At 38.2% G+C, this 19616-nt stretch overlaps 1 protein-coding gene across 7 annotated transcripts in view; it reads left to right on the forward strand.

Moving 5' to 3' along the window:
• EPHA7 (EPH receptor A7) overlaps nt 1-19616 on the forward strand; it is a 159553-nt gene that overhangs the window by 712 nt on the left and 139225 nt on the right. For 6 of the 7 annotated variants that reach the window (XM_040696845.2, NM_001397477.1, XM_040696846.2 and 3 more), the window contains exons 2-3: nt 3476-3540; nt 7907-8576. In XM_040696845.2, coding sequence (XP_040552779.1) covers nt 3476-3540; nt 7907-8576 — 735 coding nt within the window. The remainder of the gene's footprint in view (nt 1-3475; nt 3541-7906; nt 8577-19616) is intronic. The other variant, XM_040696849.2, reaches the window with a different exon arrangement.

Consider the following 19616-nt stretch of genomic DNA (forward strand, 5'->3'; position numbering starts at 1 on the left):
CCGAGCGTGAGAAGCGGCGGCGGAGTGCGGTGCGCTCCTCCCGGGGCGCGTCCTGGCGTCGGGTGTCCGCGGCGCGTGTGCTTATCCCCGGCATCGCTGGGCAGAGGGGAAGGTTTGGGGTTGGGTGCCTGACACCATCTGCATATCGCAGCGGGGCTTTCCTACTGCCATCAATCCAACGCTGTCGTATCGGTGTAAGGCGAAGCCCGGACGTCTGTTTTTCTGCCCATCCCATCCCGCACGCAGTTTGCTGTCGGAGAGCGATGGAGGTGTATGAAATCCATTCCCGAAGTCCGTCTAGGAGGTCTCTTTTTCCATGCTGAGAAAATCCGGGATCGTTTAAAAGAGCGCCCTAGTAGCGTTTGACAGTCAGAGACGAAGGTCCGTCTCCATCTTCATATGGGGGGTGGAAGGAGGGGCGGGTAGGGAGGGAGAACTCGAGGGGCTTTCTTTGGTGTCCCTACATACATACGCATTTGGGGTTTTTCCCCTCTCAACCAGATATGTCAATATTTTCGTCAAACAACTGGCACGCAGTAAAATCCCACTCCAAGCCTGAAGCTGAGGCTTAAAAAAAAAAACCTCAATTAAAATGTCCTCTGCCCTTAAACAGAAGAGAGAGATGGCGAGGTCGGAGAGGGAACAGAGAGAAAGCCTTTAGCGAAATTTCAGAAGCTCTGACGCGGAGGGGCAGGGATGCACCGAGACCCCCACGCGGGGGACGGTCACGCGTGTCCGTATGAGCAGGGAGGGTGCGGGCCCCTGGGCTGCGGCGGCGCCTCCGGGCGTCGGTCCGCTCCGTGTTCGTGTGCGGATGGGGATATGTATGCATGCATACACGCGTGTGCGTGTGTAATGGGTGTGTGCTTGGGGAAAATCAACGCAGCCAAAGTAGGGTCAGGAGGGGGCGAGCGGCGGACAGGGATTAATAGCGGCTACCTGCTGCGGGCTCGGGAAACTCCCGCGGAAGAAAGAGCTGGGAGAGAGCGTCGGGGAAGGAACTTTACAGCCTCGCCCCCCACCTTGCCCGAGGGCTGTCCGCGGCTCAGCCCCGCGTGGCTCCCACCGTTCCCCTCTGGGCGCGAAAGAGCGCTGCAGAGGGCGAGGCGGAAAAGTTTTCCGAGTTCCCTTTCTGCGGCTAAACAAAAGACGCGGGGAGATGCTGGAGAGGAGCGGGGCGGGGGCTTCCGAGTCCTCCGTGAGGGGGACTGACGGCTTTCCCTGCAGAGCCTTCCGCCAGCGCGGGTGTCCCCTGAGAACCTCTCATCCCCCGCAGGGAGCCCTCGGGGCTCAGCACGGCTCCGCCACCCCTGCCGCTGCTCCACAGTCCGGCGGCGGGGCGGAGACCGCGGTACCGCTCCTCCAAGCGGAGGCGCGGCCGCTTGCGCGCAGCTCCCGAAGCGTGTGCGCGGCCCTGACTCCCCGCTGAGCCCGTTCCCCGAGCTCGCACCCGCGGGTTTTCCGCCTCTTTTCGATTTCTGGAGCGTGCGCGTCCGCGGTGCGCATCCCGCGCAGCCGCCGGAGGGGTGCGCAGAGCTGCCCGTCGCTCCCAGCGCTGCGAGCCCCGAGCGCGGAGCCGGCGCTGCCCCCAGGCTGCGGGACGCGCAGCAGCTGCCCGTCGGGCAGGCTCTGCCCGGTAACTTTCAGTGTAACGAGGAAACGCAACGCTTTTCCTTGCCGGGGGTATTTGCAGAGCAGGGCGTTTCACTTATTATAGTTTTTATTTCTTTTGTTTGTTTGTTTGTTTTCCTTATTGTCTTCTTTTCTGGGATGTGCCCGTTGCTATGTGCTGGTGAATTGCTGCCAAATGAAAAGTATAATGAATTGCAGCCGTGGGATATTGTGCTGGTGCTGAAAAGGTTAAGTCTTTCATGGTACCTTTTTTCTTTTTTCTTTTTTTTTCCCTTCCAGGGTCATTAGAAATGTTGTTTAACAAACCACCACATACACCACCTGCTTTTCTATAGAAAGTGTTGCAAAGTAAAACCCCTTGGACCCGAGCTTAATGAAAAAAGCAGATAATCTTTCTAAGAGAGACTATCAGACTTCCTTAATGAGTTGTTCTACTTTATTACTGAAATACAGGCCTGGAAGTTACGGTTCCGTGTTCAGCTACTATGGCAGATATTACTCCATGAACTTGTGAATGTGTATTTTTTTTTTTAAGTCACGCCGTCTTTCCATTCATTGAAATTCTGCATGAAATTCTCCTGAAGCTGAACCCAGAGTTCAGCCAATTCAAGGGACCTGACAAAAGTTGCATCGTGTTCAAGCCGTAAATTATGCATTGAAATACCAGCATTTCAATGCTGTAAGTAAAATTACAAATAGCTTAAATGCTAAAAATATACTGAGTGTATTTAAATTACAGATAGGACTTTTCATTTACCAAATAAAAGTATGAAGTTAAATGTGCGGTTTTGAAGAGGGAATCTTCAAAGCGTACCAAGCCCTGATATATGGCCAATCGCTCTACAGCTTTGACTGTGTGAAGGAAGGTATTGCAACAAATTATTTCATATATATGTATTTGATATCATGGATTAATATATGTGCCATTTGAATGTGACAGTAATATGCTCGGGAAGATGCATGTAACTATAATTTAAATATGAAACATATCTAGAAATATATGTTTGGAGGTGATAGAACATCAGTAATATATCTTCCAAAATGTACTGTGAAATAGTTAAGAGTTGGTTTATTAGGCTGTGATTAACCACTTTATGAAGCGGGGTTACATTTAGCTGCAAATAATTGCACTGCTGCCAGAACTGATGTCTTTTTGCAGAGGTGTCACTGGCTTATAACGACATGAAGATTTCAGTAAGCCATCACCATAAAGTAAATTGGTTGGATTTGTGTATGCAGTGTGTGAGGTAATTGCAGAGTCTCTTATTTTCTGTATTCCTGGTTGTCATTTGTTTTATCTGTATTATTGGTTGTCATAGAATTACTACTTTATCACCCAAAGGATGCATTTTTTTCTTTCTTACTCCAAAGGATGTTGCTTTGCAGTGTAACTCCCGGTAAGGTACATATTAGCCCTGTCTGAATCAGTTTGGATAAGTGTTGAAATGCTGTTTGGTTTGTTTGTTTGTTTTAAGCTTGCTGTAATAGCCAACATATGGGGAATATCCCCATCACAAAGGAGATAAAAGGAGCATGCATATTAATGACTGATTATTAATATTTTACGGCACGAGGAAAAACATTACACTTAGATGTAAGCAATGAGGTTGTTAAGAATAGTGTATATCTGCTCGTATGGGGATTGTACGTAATAATTTAATCATCTGTTTACAAGTAAGTGCGTAGTTGTACTCGCAGTTGTTTTTTCAGTAGTATGATTTTAAAAAGGTGTGTTCTGTTTTATCGTTTTTTAAATTCAGAATTTATTCTTTGATTTTTACATTCACACATATTATATTTAACAAACAGTGAAAATGCTTTTCTTTTCCTTTTCTTTTCTCAGTTATATTACTGGACTCTAAAGCACAACAGACAGAGTTGGAATGGATTTCCTCTCCTCCCAATGGGGTAAGTAGTGCCTGCAAAAATTAGATTCATAAAGACAAGTAGTTATTTTACCAAAGCAATTGAAATACTGGTTTTAAACTAACTCCCCCTCATATTTCTCTTAGTAATTGTACCAAGTGTTTATGGATCTTTCAGTTTTAGAATGGAAATAAGTGTACCTTGGATTACAATGTACAAACATAAGCTAATTAAAAAATAGAGACTCTTTAGAAGTTCACCTCAGTGTTCTCACTAGCTTCCTCTTTTGTGGCATAGACCTCTGTGGTGTACCAGAAAGCTCTTTATATTTGTAACATAGTATTTTAAATCACTTTTTCCTTCATCCTGTAGAAAGAGCAGACCTTCTTTTGTGTGGAAACTTTCTAAAAATATGTTTTTCATTTTCTGTATAATGGCTGATCATAAATTTGTTTATGATGTTTTCTTTGTAATTGAATAGCACAGATTGAAGTGCTCTGAAAAAAAAAAAAAAAACATTTATACTGCAGATGTGTTTGAAATGACATTCCAAATTTGAAACATCCCCAAGTCTCAAGGAGCTTGATATCTGGAACGAGGAACCAATTATGTGGTTAGGGCCACCTCCAGCTTGCTTACAAATGAATCTCATGGTATTCCATGAAATGTACCATTGTGTAGTAGTACATCATTATAAAAAATGAGATGTTTAGAAACATCTGTATTATTGTTTTATTTATTGTATGCATAAATGTGAAAAATGCTGCTTTCAGCCTGAATTAGAAGTGATATAAAACCCCATATTCCTCAAGTCCTGAGGAAGAAAGAGCATTTTCAGAATGATACAGTGAGTATATTGTCCTACCTTAGCTCAGTCTGATAAATGATAAATTATATGGCTAGTTCTTGTTTGTGGAAGCAGTCTTGCAGCATCCATTGTGACTCCTTGCATGAACAAGGACTTGGGGGATCAGGCCCTTAATCTTCAGCGCATTAAGAAATCTGGAGCCAGAGGAGCGTGAAGTGTGAGTAGGGATATAAAAGTGTAACAAATCCTTTAAATAAGAAGAATGAAAATCTGAAAGTGTCTTTCTTTAAAAGCAAGATCGTAAAATCAATACAAGCATAAACTGGAAACGAATGTAAGAACTTCAGAAGGAATGTAACGTGAGCTCAACATTTATGATGGCTAATAACCTCGGCATTAGCGTTTTGCATTGATTGAAGCCGCTACCAGAGGTGTTTGAAAGATTAGGTTGGTGGCAATTACATTAGCCTAACCTGTAGATAATGAAAGACATGTCAACACATGTTACACATGTCAGCATATTTAAAGATGAAAGAAAGTAAAGTCAAATTCAACAAACAGCAAAAGGCGACTTTCAAAGGTAGAAGACAATTTCAATGGAAAATTAAAAATGAATTAAGGCTAATGACTGGATTTGTTTGTGTGAAAATGATCAGAAGTAGTTGTCTGTGAATCAACATAGAAGTACCATTTTAAGTACGTGATTTTGAAAGAAAATATTTACATTTAGTTACTGTGTTGTCTGCTGTGCAATAAAGATTTCATGAGAATGAACGCAGAAAATACACTCCCTGAGAGAAACTACTGCTTCAACAAAGTACAGATTATATCACCCAGACACTCGTTAAATGCCTCATTCAACTGCAAATGTTACATCTAACAGTGATCTCAAATATTGTTAAGATAACTAAAGAAGTTTAAATACCATATATTGGAACAGATAGAACAGGATATGCTCAAATAGAATGGCATGTGTGGAAGCAGGATAAAGGAGAATTGAATTTTCTTCCTGTAAAGGCCAACATGGAATTAGTCACTTCAAAAATACTAATGAGGTGTGAACTCAGATGATGTAGGTGAAAACCTATCCTGAAATACTGTTGATTTCTTTTTTCTTCCATAGAGAAGCAGGTATGCCTCCTGTGGACTACTTGAAATAATGGTTCTGCAATTACTAAATTAAGTCATAAGTCATATTTTCCTATTTTTTTTTTAAAGAAATGCATACTCTATGGCTTTAGGAAAATTTGGAAGGCTAGACTGCAGCATTCAGTGCTAGAGATAACATAAAGTAGGGCTTTTAATCTGAATGTAGTGTTTTGTACTGTTTTTCCTTGACTGTAGCATTAGAATATCCCTAACACCTACTAACTTCATGCAGTAGTGAGTTCTTGACTCCACAAACTCATTAATGTAGTTTTCAGAAAAATTATTTGATTTTTGCTAAATATTTTTCTTGTCTTTGTTTTGCTTTGCTTTGGTGGGTTTTGTTTATTTGTTTTTACGTGGCTGGACCCCATCAAAGCTCAGAATCTGGTGTCAAATTCTGTTCCATGTTGAGCTTGTGCTGCTCATGCTTCACAAATGCAATACTTTAACTGGAATGTCCAGAATCTGGCTTAGTCCCTTGAGGGAGAGCATCACCTAATGTGAAACTGAGATTATAAAAATCAGTAAACTTTTAGGCTTTGTATCTTTTTTTTTTGTCACAATTGGGTTGGGGTGGAGATTTTTGTTTTTATTTTGTTTGGATTATTTATTAATTCTTAAGTGTGACAGTTCCAGTTGCCCCGATCCCCTTGTTTTCCTTCCCTTGTTAGTACTAGTTCTTAGAGGGAGAAAAGTGTTACTCATTCTAATCTAATAAATCTATTGTAATGATGGACTTCCTTCTGTTCTGAAATGAATACAGTTCCATATGCAATTAGTGCAGTTAACTTCGTGACTTTTTAGTATTTCAGTATTTAATATCGCATGTATAAATTTATAATCCCCTAGATACCATGTCTTTATTAATTTAGGTCTTTGAAATGCCCTTTGATATTTACAACTTCTGTGCATTTCAGCATCTACAGCCATGATACACTCTGTGATTTCCAACATCAAGTCAGCCACATCTGCTTTTTCTTGGAGCATTGGAGCAACATTAAAATGATCTCATTTGCTGTCAAATAAGCTTGCAAAGTACTGTATACTGCATGGTTTCTAGTCTGGGAAATCAGCCTGGATAACCAACCTTTCACGCTTGGTTACCAGTGTGAGGAATGTCAAGGGGTGCTCCATCCTGCAGAGGTGCCAAGCATGCTAGTCCCACGGAACACTTAAGCACATGCTTACCATTAAGCTCATAAGTACTGCCATTGATCTTAAGCGTGAGCTTAAGTGCATTATTGACACAGGGCCAGAGGGCTAAGTGCCATAAGAAGTCATGGTTGCCTATATTATCGGGTGAGGATAGTTCAAAAAACTCCTAATTTATTACAGCTGCAGTTTCTGCAGTATGCTAAGTGTTAGAAGAAAAGTGTTATGAAAAGAGGTGAGAGATGGATATTGTTTTGGATGTACCTGTGCAAATTTGCCTGTCTGATTTCAGTGGATTTACCATTGCTGGAGGTGCACATTCCAAAGTAACCGAACTCTGTTAAAGACTGCAGGTCTGTTACACACCTACTGGTTTGTTTCACAGTTCTTATCCTAAGAGGGAATAACAACAAAACCCAAGCTTTGAACCAGTAAACTTTCAATCATGTGGGTTGTTCTTAATTGAGTATTTAATCTCATGGTTCATTTGAACACCCAGTCAACCGAAGTTCATTTCTTTTAACATGGATGCAGCCACTGAAAAAAGTGAGGTGAGGAGCATCTGCTTACATATGCTGGTTTCTGAGTAGAAGAGGGCATGAAGCGAACAAAAAAGGGACTGCAAAAGTGTTTTCTCACCTCCAGATTTTTAATTCTGTCAATTTTCTTGTTCTCTCCTCTTGCCACTTTGATTATATAGGACTGAAAGTTGTACACCTGATAAGTTTCAGGAGCCTTCTGCTTTCTGTACACCAGAAAGCTCCGCTTGGTGTTTTTATACAGAAAGGCTGTAACACTAAGCAATTCGAGTTCCTAAGACTTCTTGGATTGTAGATTTCCCTGGAAATGGAGCTACTTTTTAGTCTTTGCTTATCACCTTAATGAAATGTGGGAGAATCCAGTGTGGAGTTGGAGCTTCATATGTTGAGCAGCTTGCCTTTCCTGAAGCTTCACAAAGTCACAGAGCTGTAGGGGCTGTTAAGGATCTCTGGAGATTGCCTAGTCCATTCCCCCACTAAAGCAGATTCACTACAGTAGGGTCCCCCTGAGAATTGGATCTTTGATGTGAATATGATTTTTGAAGGTTATTTATATATAGGAATAGATGGAGGGAGATCTTGCATTAGTATGTATTTTCTTCGAGTGTTTAAGAATATTGTAACAATAGCCTACTTTTTATGATGTCTTTCGGTTAAAAAGGAGTGAGACTTAAGTTCTGTGAAGGTTTTCAAATGCACAATAGTTACATTTGGTGGCGTCCTTGTTTTTTGTATTACTAACTGTTTTTTATTGTTTTAGTGGGAAGAAATTAGTGGACTGGATGAAAACTACACTCCTATACGAACATACCAGGTATGCCAGGTCATGGAATCGAATCAAAACAACTGGCTTCGGACTAACTGGATTGCAAAAAGCAATGCACAAAGGATTTTTGTAGAACTGAAATTCACTCTGAGGGATTGTAACAGTCTTCCTGGAGTTCTGGGGACTTGTAAAGAAACTTTTAACTTGTATTATTATGAAACAGACTACGATACTGGCAGGAATATCAGAGAAAATCAATATGTAAAAATAGACACTATTGCAGCAGATGAAAGTTTTACCCAGGGTGATCTGGGGGAGAGAAAAATGAAACTTAACACAGAGGTGAGAGAAATTGGACCTTTGTCCAAAAAAGGATTCTATCTTGCATTTCAGGATGTAGGGGCCTGCATTGCTTTGGTCTCTGTCAAAGTCTACTACAAGAAGTGCTGGTCCATCATTGAGAACTTAGCTATTTTTCCTGACACAGTGACTGGCTCAGAGTTTTCCTCTTTAGTTGAAGTACGAGGAACTTGTGTCAGCAGTGCAGAGGAGGAAGCTGAGAACTCTCCGAAGATGCACTGTAGCGCAGAGGGAGAATGGCTAGTGCCTATTGGAAAGTGTATCTGCAAAGCAGGATATCAGCAGAAAGGAGACACCTGTGAACGTAAGTAAACATACAGCTTGTTTTAATGTACATTATAGATTATATTGTACCATTTTGTTATTTCTCTGCAACAGAAATACATCGTCGGTCTGCTGTTAAAGTTTCAGATCCTCAGTCTGTACTCTTCCTACTGCCCAGTCTAAAGCATTCACTTCTGGGTATGGAAATTGGTGCTTGTGTACTGCTTTTTACTTCATTTTTGTTATGCCTTATACAAGTTTTTAAATATAGATTCAGGACTAAAATTTTCAACAGTTTAAAGTGACATTCCTTGTACTTCTTTGCACAGAACTTTGTATTAATAATCTCTGGGCAGTTAAACACCTTGTTTTTTCATATGGCCTGTGACAATTATAAGGAAATTGAAACCAAGGAAATAAAGATAGAATGAGGTGTGGTTAGTAATGGGAAGAATACACACACAATAAAATCTGCTTTGGAGATTTGCATTGTGAGTGCTTACAAATTTAGACACAAGAGTATTGTTTTAGATCTTTCGAACAGAATATCATGTTTCCAGATTGAAGTATGTTTCCCTTTCTGCAGTATCATTTTGCATAAAACTAATTCAAAACTTCTGGCTTTCTAGGGGATCGTGGTGAATAGTTTGAAGTACTAGTAAATCAGAGACTATTGAATTGAACTTTCTAATTCAGACTGATTTAGTTACACGGATTCCTAGAAAAATACTTGTCCTTAGTGTTGCTGTCAGTGGGTGTACATGTGTAAGAAGTTTCTGCTTAGTGTAGGAAAGGATATTTTACTGACTCTGCTTACAGTAAAATCAAGACAGTTTGTTTAAAGACTGATATGTTCATAAACACTTTTTAAAAAATTATATATAATTCTTATCATAAGATTACACAAGCTAGTCATGGTCACATCTTTATCGTAAGAGGCATATTAGTGAGAAATGTTGCATGCAAGTTTACCACACCCACATACGCTCACAGATCTATGGGAAAGGAAAACTACAGAATTTCAAAACCAAACCTGGCTGCGTCACTAAACCTGAGATGTCCATGTAAGGACTTCAAATTCTGTAGAGGCTTAGGGTCACCCTATAGGAAAGAAAGTAAGTGTGCTAGTTATTAATAAGCTGTCCTCAGGGAAAAACACTGTTGCATTCCTGATGAGTTTTTTAGTAGGAAATTCTATACAAAGTGAAGTTGATCTGGGGCCTTTGTAGCCTCTCACAAATCTTTCATTGTTATGCTGAGAAAGGATGAGGGCTTATACACTGTAGAGGGTGATCTCATTAGGAATAATAGTGATGTGAAAAACTGCCACCACGAAACCACTCAGCAGACTGTATTAAGGCTCTGTTAAAAATATTAACCAGTGTATCCTATTGAAAACTGTTTTGAGTCTATCAAATGTTTCTTTGGAGTGACTGACTTTTTTCTTTTCTCTTGATTACAGACCTAGTTGTGGTTGATGTGATGAATATACTGATTTTATTTCTCTTTAAACAGATAAGAGAAGTATCCAAATAAAGAGGCAATATATATACTGGGTAGTGGCTAAGAGGGGTGAGAGGTGGTGGTGGGGATAGAGAGAGGAAAGTAAGTGTTTGGTAACTGGAATTCAAGTGACTTATTTATTAAACAAGCTTCTTAATTTCTAACCACACTGATGTTGACAAAAGAATTAAATGGTAACTTGTACTTGAGTATAGCACTGTGCTCATTTGCAAGAACACTTCTCACTGTTGGCTTGCTTCCAAAGCAATTGCTAAGAGAATATGCTACACTGGAAGCAGTCCAGAGGATCATTTATAGTATTTTTTTTCTTTTCTTTCAGTGGTCCTGTTAAGAATTTGAAAACAAACTCTTGCTCCATATTGAGGCAAGTTAATGTATTTGAGAGAGAAAAGGTGGGCGGCAGCCGCTCACCAAATGTGTGCTGCTGGCAGCGCAGACTCAGGCTGATCTGAGTGACTGTGGCTCACAATAGTAATTGCAGTCTGTAATGCTTGTTAGCCATGTCTGTGCTTGAGGATGTTATTAAATATGATCAACTACGTAGTGACCGATAATACAGCTGGCACACTGATACAGCGTCTGTTTTTTTTTTGTGACAGATATTGAGGGAAACTTATCTGAGCATTGACACTAATGCAACTGGCTATCTGTTACTGTCAAGCTGTGTAACAGATCAAGCAGAGGCAAGTCGATGTGTGCTTCCTTAACCCAGAGCTTTTATAGCCTTGTCTGAGGGCTCACTTCTGCAAATACTTTGTACCTGGCATGCTGTGTGACTTCTTTGGGACTACTCGTGGTAGAAAGCATTGTGCTCTGTCAGGACTGGCTGAAGTCTGTGATTCCTCTCTCGCACTTACTGTAGCTCACCTGAATTAATTTAACACAATAGGAAGGCCTTTTAAAGATACAGAATAATGCCTTATCTGTCTGCATTGTAGCAAAGATAGGAGTAGATGGCCACATTGTAGTTCCAATAGCTCTTCAACCTGTATCTCAGTGGGGATTTTCATTTGTGTTATGCTGGCTTGATTGGCTGACTGTGATTGAAGAGTGCAATCCTTTTGCATACAGCTTTTCTTCTGTATGTGAAATTTCATGAATTCAGATACTAAAACAATTGCCTTTTGATTTATACTAATTCTTCTCTGGATGTGCTGCCAGAACACTTTTTTGTTGTTATTGTTGTTTTTGTTGCATTGAATGCAAGTAACTGGCTGAGTCTGGAAGAATAAGAAAGGAAGCAATCTTGAGTGGTGAAATGCACCAGCTAAACACCAAACTTCCATTTGTTCATTCTTCAGTGTTCAATCTTCCAAGCTGAATTAATATCTTTTTCAGATGCACACTGACTACTTCTTGCTGTTGATGCACTGAGAAGTCCATACCATCTCAGTGATCAATTGTAATAACATACAAAAAGGAGAGCTTAACTCCATACAGCTCAGAGTGTTCATGTAAGGCAAAATCTTAAGGTTGTTGTAGAAAGTATGAGAAAACTAGATAACAGTATGAACTTTGCATTGCAGTTGTTTTTGCTTACATACAAGGATACTGTCTCCTCAGAGGTGATCGTGTCTGCTAGTATTTGGAACTATACTGAGGCATAGAAATTTTACGTTATAAAGGACTGTATTGAGAAGTACCTAGCAAACATACCTGAAAGTAACATCTTTCAGCAAGATTGCTTTTCAAGAAAGCAAGTCTTGTAACATCACACACTGTGCCTGTTCCACCAAGAAAGAAAACAAACAAACAAAACACCCAAATGCAATGCAATACAATTCTCTCTATCTGTAGTGGACTCCCAGTAGATGTAACTTTGTTTCTTTCTCCCAGCCTAGTCCAGTCAATGTGTTGCACGTATAAGGACCACACTGATATCAGTGGTTGGTCTGTGAATGAGAAAATGATTCCTTGAGAACTCCTAGTATAATGCATTTTTCATCTGTTTCATGTCAGTTGGAGGTGGAATGGGAGAATTATATATACTCAATTGGAGCAGTAGAGTGATATTTCAGAAGGTAAGAAGCATCTCTTAATATGACTGAAGTGAGAAATTTCATAGATGATTTGGGACCAAGTCCAAAAACTCAGAATTTGAGACAAAGCCAAAGTGTAAGTTTTACTATTAAACATCTCATAATAATATATATTAACAGTTGTTTTAGTGCCCCCTCAGATAGGGAGAGGGTTATAGTTACTTGTACGTTCTGTCTTCATGATGTAAAAAGGAAGCTACAGACTTTTCTTTCCAAACTTTGCCATGTACCATACATTGTACTGGACTAAAAGCTTCATCCATTCCTTCTTTTTTTCTTTTCGGGACAGACTTTTGTCTTTATGCTTTGTGAAATATTACTTAATAACACAAGGCAAATCCTGTTTTGGCATCTGTTTGCCATATTTATGGTAAAGTGGTGTTTTTTTGTTGTTGTTGTTGGGTTATTGACTTTTTTTTACATATATGTTTGTAGTTGTTTTTTTGTTTTTCCCTTTTAATATTCAGGAGCTGATGTGCCACGTGTTTGCTAGTAGAGGGCAATGAATTTATGGGGGAATGTGAATGAGTTGTTAAAATAAGGGTTACCATGCTTCCAAAAAGCCTGGGTTGCACGATTAAGGCCAGGTGGTGTATCCCAAAGCCTATGGGTAGTTTGCTGATTGAGTAGCCTCTTCAGACATTCCTGTTGCTACCATTCCTGTTTCACTTCATGGAGAAGTGTCAAAATAGTAAAATGCATGCTGCTTAAGATGTGTTCTATTGAGACTCTAAATGTTTCGTTCTTGAATAAGTGTTACCTTGCTTCCATTTGCCTCCGAAATTACTCTTGGGAAGAAAATGTAATTACTCTCAGCAAATTGAGCCAGAATAAAGCATGAGGACATTTCTTACAGTTTTGCTGTTTTCTCTAGAGCTAATGAAAGTTCAGTGGGAGAATGTCTACCTCCTTTCCTTCTTCCTCCTAAGATATCAAGTATTTTGTCCTTTTGAAACAAATGTCACTGTGATTGGGTATCAGGTCCCTGACACTACCACATAGAAACTATTGAATTTTTTTTTAAAAAAAACAATGTGTTAAATATTTTTCCAGCAAATTCTAGCAAGATTTAGAAAAACAGAACATAAGGTGAAGGTAAGACCTTCAGTCTAGATGATCAAGTGTACAGAGTTGTTTTAACTATTAAATATAGAGCTATGATCTCTACTTCAGTCCTTGTTTGGAGTTTCTAGATAGTTAAGTGCTTTGGTTTCTTTCACCCTGGATTAACAAGCAGCCTTTCTAAAGTATGATGTGCACATATGTGAGGTGTAACGTGGTGTTAAGTTGAAGTGAACAAGAGCCATACTGTAGAGGCAGTTGAAACTGGTTAGCTCTCATCTATAGCGTCATCAGTGATGACATTAAATAAATCAAAATGAATAAACCGCAGAGCTGCTGACTGATTAGGTTTCTCTGAACTAGCTGGTTTGCTCCAGAAGGACTGACAGGGGTGAAATACTGTATGCAGATGGGCTATCAGGAGCCCAGAAGAAGCAAAATTGTTGGATGACAGTGAATGTAGAGCTCTCTCCTCATCTCTCATCCTCTTCCCAAATTTTGTTGTCTCTGGGAACTAATTTTATATTTGCATTTTGCCAGAGCTTTGCTGAGTATCAGTTTTGTTTAAAAAAAAAAAAGTGTTGTTTTTTTTTTCCCCCATCAGATTCACTAGTGAGCACAAATCTTGAAAAAACGGCAATGAAATCAAACAGAACCTTAATAGCTTCTCCTTTAGTTACAGAGGAAGCACTAAAGCTGTCTTTACAGATCTGGGATGCCACTGCTGAATTAGCTCTGGTTTCTCAACAGCTGGGCCGTTAACTCCTCAGCCATAAAGTCTAGATCTTCTCTTTGTTCTAAATGAAGCATTAGCTGGTGGTTGAAACTGGAATATCTTGGTGACAAATCTGTTGTCCAAAACCATACATTGTGGCTCTGCAGCAAACTCTTCTTCTCAGAAATCTTTTGTGAAAAGATGCAATAATCAAGTGGTAGATTTGTTATTCTTTTTAAAATATAAAAGGCTTTACTAGGTGAAAAAGCCACTGATTTGCTTGGAAATTGTGTTGTTCCCCCCTCCCCCCCCCCCCCCCCCCCCTTTTTTTTTTGTCCCACAGTTTCTGTTGATCTCTGGGAATTAAGCCACTGAAAATAAATTTAAATGTTCTTTCATTTCTGAGCCGAAATGTCACAAGTGAAACACATAAACCTTGTTATGTTGTATCTCGTGTACATCCATTCCTTCATGTTGTTTTTTTTTAAGCAAGGCAAAAACAAACAATAACCAAAAAGGTGCTGAAGACTGAAAAAGTGAGTATCAGGAGAATATTGAGAAGTCAAAAACAGAAAATGTAACAGGAAACTGATCAGAGAAAAGTGGGAGCATGTAAACAAATGTTTAACTAATCTGCTGTATGCATTTATAAGACATCTATTATACAGATGGTAAAATGCTGACAAAGTAGTTCAAGCAAACTGTGCAGTTCAAAGTAGATATTGTCAGAAAACAAAGAGGCTTGAGCAGAGGAGTGAAGTTGAAGTTCGTATTAGAGAAGTGGGATAAACACAGAGATCTATGCTTGATATGATTCTGAGGTTGAAATAAATGTAAATTATGTGTACCAAATGTTTTCTTAACTAGATTAGCTTTGATTTTTGCTGGATCCCAAACTCCTTCCTTTCTCATGAAAATGTTAGTCTCCCCACATCATTTTTTATATAGTAAGCAGCATTAAATCTTTGAGACTGTCTGCTTTTACTTAGATGCTATCTCTCTAGGTATCCTTATTTTCCTTTTATGTTGGTTTTCATCTACTGTCATCCTAATTACCACTTCAACTACAATGTAAAAACTAATTGTTGATTATTGACTTCCCAGCGTTTAATCTTAGTGTTTTCACTGTATAGTGATCTGTACAGCTCTGTCTGGAATACTAATTGAGTTATTAAAAACAATAAGCTAGCAAAAGTTTATAGACTAACACTTAAAATTGAAAACAAAACGTTTTCAAATATTAACTTCAAAGGCAAAGTGGATAAGTGGATCTTTCTGTGTGGACTCAGTTTTGTAAATCACACATTTTCTGTCTTCTTCTTTTCTTCTAAAATGCTATAAATTCTGTTTTGTTTTTTTTTAATAAAACATTAAGGCTCTAACCAAGTTAAGAATAAAACAGTTTTTAACAGCCTTTCTTAAGTGAGTTTAAAAATTCTGTTCATGGAGCTAATTGAAAATACAGCATGGTTTAGGAGACAGTAAAAATGTGTATGTTTTCTGCTATAAGCATTCACAGTGTGGAAAAAAGGAAAAAAGTCAGTTCACTCTTTAATTTCATGAAAAGTGACCTCCTTATAAATGATGAGTTTTCTAATTCTTTCTTTTACATTGCCTTATTGAGAAAACAGCAGCAGTAGCAAATATATTTAAGACATTTAAAACATTTACATTTTATGAAATATCTTCCATTTACTTAAAAAGCTTTTATCCGTGTTCACTTCCTTCTCTGCTCATCTCCACGAGTTCAATTGTTCTTCATGTTAATAAAAAGGTATGGAGTATTTGAAAGAGAATAATACCATAACTAGTAGTTGACAGCAGAAATTTCCTATTTTCTGTAGGAATCTCATTTATTTTCTTATTCCCGGACATATTGGCAATATGTCCAGTGTTTTTGGGTGTCTTTGGTAAAGGAGTGTTCTTATGCACTTTTGCACTGGTGACTATTTCTGACTGCATTAAGTCTCATTATTAAATGTCTTAAAATCTAGTCAACATACTGAAAAGTTGCTGTTCAGTATTTAACACCTTTTTCTTCCAAAAAATCTTTTAGGAAAAAGTATCTTCTAGAAGCTACATACGTTTTAGTCAATTTGACTTAATGCAATTTACAGTTCAAAATAAAAAAGGCTACCCGGTATAAAGAGAGATAAGAGTTAGTTTATTGTAGTTCTAGAGTCCCTATGCTGTCAATCTGTGTACATACATAGCTTTATGTAGCTGATTGGCCTTGCTATCTATCTTGAGGAGGATGAAGTTACTTGCATCTGTAAGAAACATGAGGATTTTCCTACCCTAGGTAAATTGATACTTCTTAATTTTAATGGTTTAAATCAGATGCATGTGATTATTAGCAAAATGCAGCTCTTGCAATAATATCAAGCATCTTTCTAATAAGTCAAACATCAATTATTTAGTATTTTATGACACTTGACATAGCTCAGATGTGTGACTGATTAATAAAAAGGAAGTATGTGATCAAGAAATATAATTATTATTTCACAGTGTATTTAATATACATAAGTGAAGAACAGATATCATTTCCTGCTGTAATAGTGAAATAAGTTAAGGACTCAATTTTGAGAAGCTGGTGCAAATCTAGAGCCCTAGTTTTCTGGTTAACTACTAACTTTTGAACAGAAATATTTGGTAGTAGCTCTTACCACAAATAAGCATGCTTTAGAAACTGTACTCCTAAAATGGGGCTTCTGCTTTTCAGTAACTGACTATTTCAAGTAGGCAAAGCCTTACACAGAAAACTACCCGTGTAACTGTGCACTGAGGCTTCATCCCTAGTACTGAATGGCAAGAATCCCACCAACTCCATCAGCATAATACCATGTGTTAATATTTTCCTGCTGAGGAAAATGCTGAAGTTCTAAGTAGCTGTAAGCATATGCATGAACCTAAAGCTTTATTTGATGAAATGTATTTAAATTATTTTTTGATTAGGAGTGCTTTTCTGAACTGTAAGTATTAAGTTGGTAGAAATGTGTACAGAGAAGCATATATAAATGGCACTTGAACATTCCACAGATGGTTCATGAGATGTATAAACCATAGCATAATTAATGGATATAACCTGATAAATTATTTCCTTATGTTGAGTGAGTGTGAAATACCACCCAGCCTAGATGACTGGTGCTGATTTTCCAGTAGATTGAACACAGAGTAAATTCAACTATGCTAGCCTTCCTAGGTCATGTACCTAGTACTTTTGTCAGGTGACTGATATAGTGTCCTCATACATGATGCATATGACCAATTGCATGTTCCCTTCATGTTACAGAATACGTCCTTATGATGCAACTAAATTGCCAAGTACCCTCTGGCACTTCCTAGAGTTTGTTTTTCTCAAATTATCATATTTCTCAAATATTTTTGTTCTAGTCTTGGAGCACAGTGCATATGATCTTCTTCATAGAGATCTAGCACCCTGTGTATGAAAGAGGGAGAGTGTAAAGTTCCTCATCCACTTCTAATAAAAGGAAAACTCAACAGGTGCCTGGAGCTTTTATTGTTGACCTGATCCACTCCATCTGAAAATTAATACTGTCTGTTGCCTCCGACCCTCCAAATCTCTCCTTCTCAGCTTATTAGTGGGCTTCGCTTGGGAGCAGTAAACACAGCATTCTTTCAACTTCCTGAATGCACCATCTTTTTCTGCCCTAAACCATTGTATGGGTAGAGTTTGAGAACAATTGATACATCTCATGAATGTCTATGTGTTGCCTATTTGAATTGACCCATTTGTGTCCACGGAGGCACACAGTTGGTTTTGAGAATCTCATTAAAATCTTGATCTAAAAGTGTGAAGCCCTTGCTTAGCTACCATGAATGTGCTTGAAGAATGTTGGCAATTGGGATTCTACAAAAAAAAGTTTATTGTATTCCTAAAGATTTGGAAATCTGTGTGCCAAACAACTTAGCTCTGTTGGTGCTGGAATAAGTTACACATTCAAAAACTAGATGTTCTCCAGTCTGCCCGTGAACATGGTTTGAGGGGGCAACATGTGGCTATGATCACCGATAATGTTTACATGATCTCATTCAACTCAAATTTTCCAAACTCAGGTCAATTACTTTTCTTGCTGAGCAGAATTTGAACGGAGATCTCCTGTTTTAAATGCTGCATGTCAACTAACTAACATGCAGTCAGTGTTAGAAGGTTTTAATAACCCCTGCTGAAACTGTTGCTCTCTCCATAGTCTCGCAATTAAAACCATTCATGTGGAGGTATAGGTTGCAGTCTTTTTGGTTATGAACTGTATATATACTTACATATACAAATTGTTGATATGATTATGTATTTACTTATGAAGACAATTTGTTTGTGTCAAAGTAAATTCAGATGTATTTTTTCTCCTAGACTGTAGTTTTAGTATGCAAATATGAAATAATAAAATTAATCAGAAATGAAAAGATAGCATGAAATTATTCTGAGATCATCTTTGGTATTTCTTTCTGAATTGCTGTCTGGAGATAATTTTAGGCTATAATTGAGATCTTGTTAAAGATGGGTTATTCCTATTTTATTTTTTTGTATAGGAACAGGCTCATTATATGGTTTCCTAGCTGAAATAAAACATTTAATCTTAGATATTTGATCTCTCATGTTTCAAAATACCAACTTTTTTCTTGATTGGTAAAAATGAGTATAATCTCTAATTTGTCGTTTTCATTTTTTGTCCAACTTTATTGGAAACCTGTTCTCCGCCAGTAGCTCTTCAGGAAAAAAAAAAAAAACATTATTTCTTATAATTGTAGCATTATTCTGTGCTATCTGTATGTGTTTATGCAGACAAATGGAAAACGTTGAGAATGTGTGCAGTTTTACTGACACTAGCTAGAAGAGGAAGCACAGATTAAGTCCCCCTAAATGATAGCTAGGAGGAAAATGGCACTGTTTTAGCAAATCCCAAAGCTCCACATTGTCACCTAATTAGCTCACCTATGGAAGATTCAGCTAAATTCAATCTGCAGCCTGCTACTGGTAAATGTGAAAGTATCATGTGCTTAAAATCATAAGCAGGGTTGAAAACTGTGCCCCATAGTGCTTATGAATATAGAGTATTAAATCTGTGATCAGTGACTTTTTTTCTGCTTGTTTTCTCTTATTATCTGCATATCATTTCATTTTCTGATTAAAAGGGGCAACTCTTTGACTTCATGGTGTGCGTTCTTGTCTGTCTGCTTTAGTTTGTCAATTGAAATAAGTCTCTATTTGGCCTATTATTTAAAAAAAAAAAAGTCTAGTCAGTGGAATTGCTAGTGAATAATGTTAAAAAATGAGGGAAAGAAATAGCATTTTTCTATAATACGCATTTTCCTGGTTGAGTGTGATACAGCAGGGGACAATGATTTCCTTACTTTTGATCTTATATCTTAAAAATTTTGCTGTCATATGTTGAGCTACAGAGTCACGGCTTCATTTATTACTCTAAACTATGCAGTTTTTGCAATGATATGAGATTCAAAATTGCATGACACAAGTAGAAATGATTGTTTAAAAAACAAAACAACAAAAAACAAAACACAGATAGTTGAAATAATGTTCAATCTTTATGCACATAAATTCTTTTTCCCTTTCCTTAATGCCAGGACTAAAGGAAAATACAATCCAAGCTCTCTAAGAGCAAACTCCACACTTGAAATTCCACCATTTAAAGTGATTTTGTGTATTTAAGTAATGACAAGAGTGTTCACTATTAATTAACATTCAGGAGATAGCTGACTG

Source organism: Gallus gallus, chromosome 3 (assembly GCF_016699485.2).
Source record: "Gallus gallus isolate bGalGal1 chromosome 3, bGalGal1.mat.broiler.GRCg7b, whole genome shotgun sequence".
Classification (NCBI taxonomy): domain Eukaryota; kingdom Metazoa; phylum Chordata; class Aves; order Galliformes; family Phasianidae; genus Gallus; species Gallus gallus.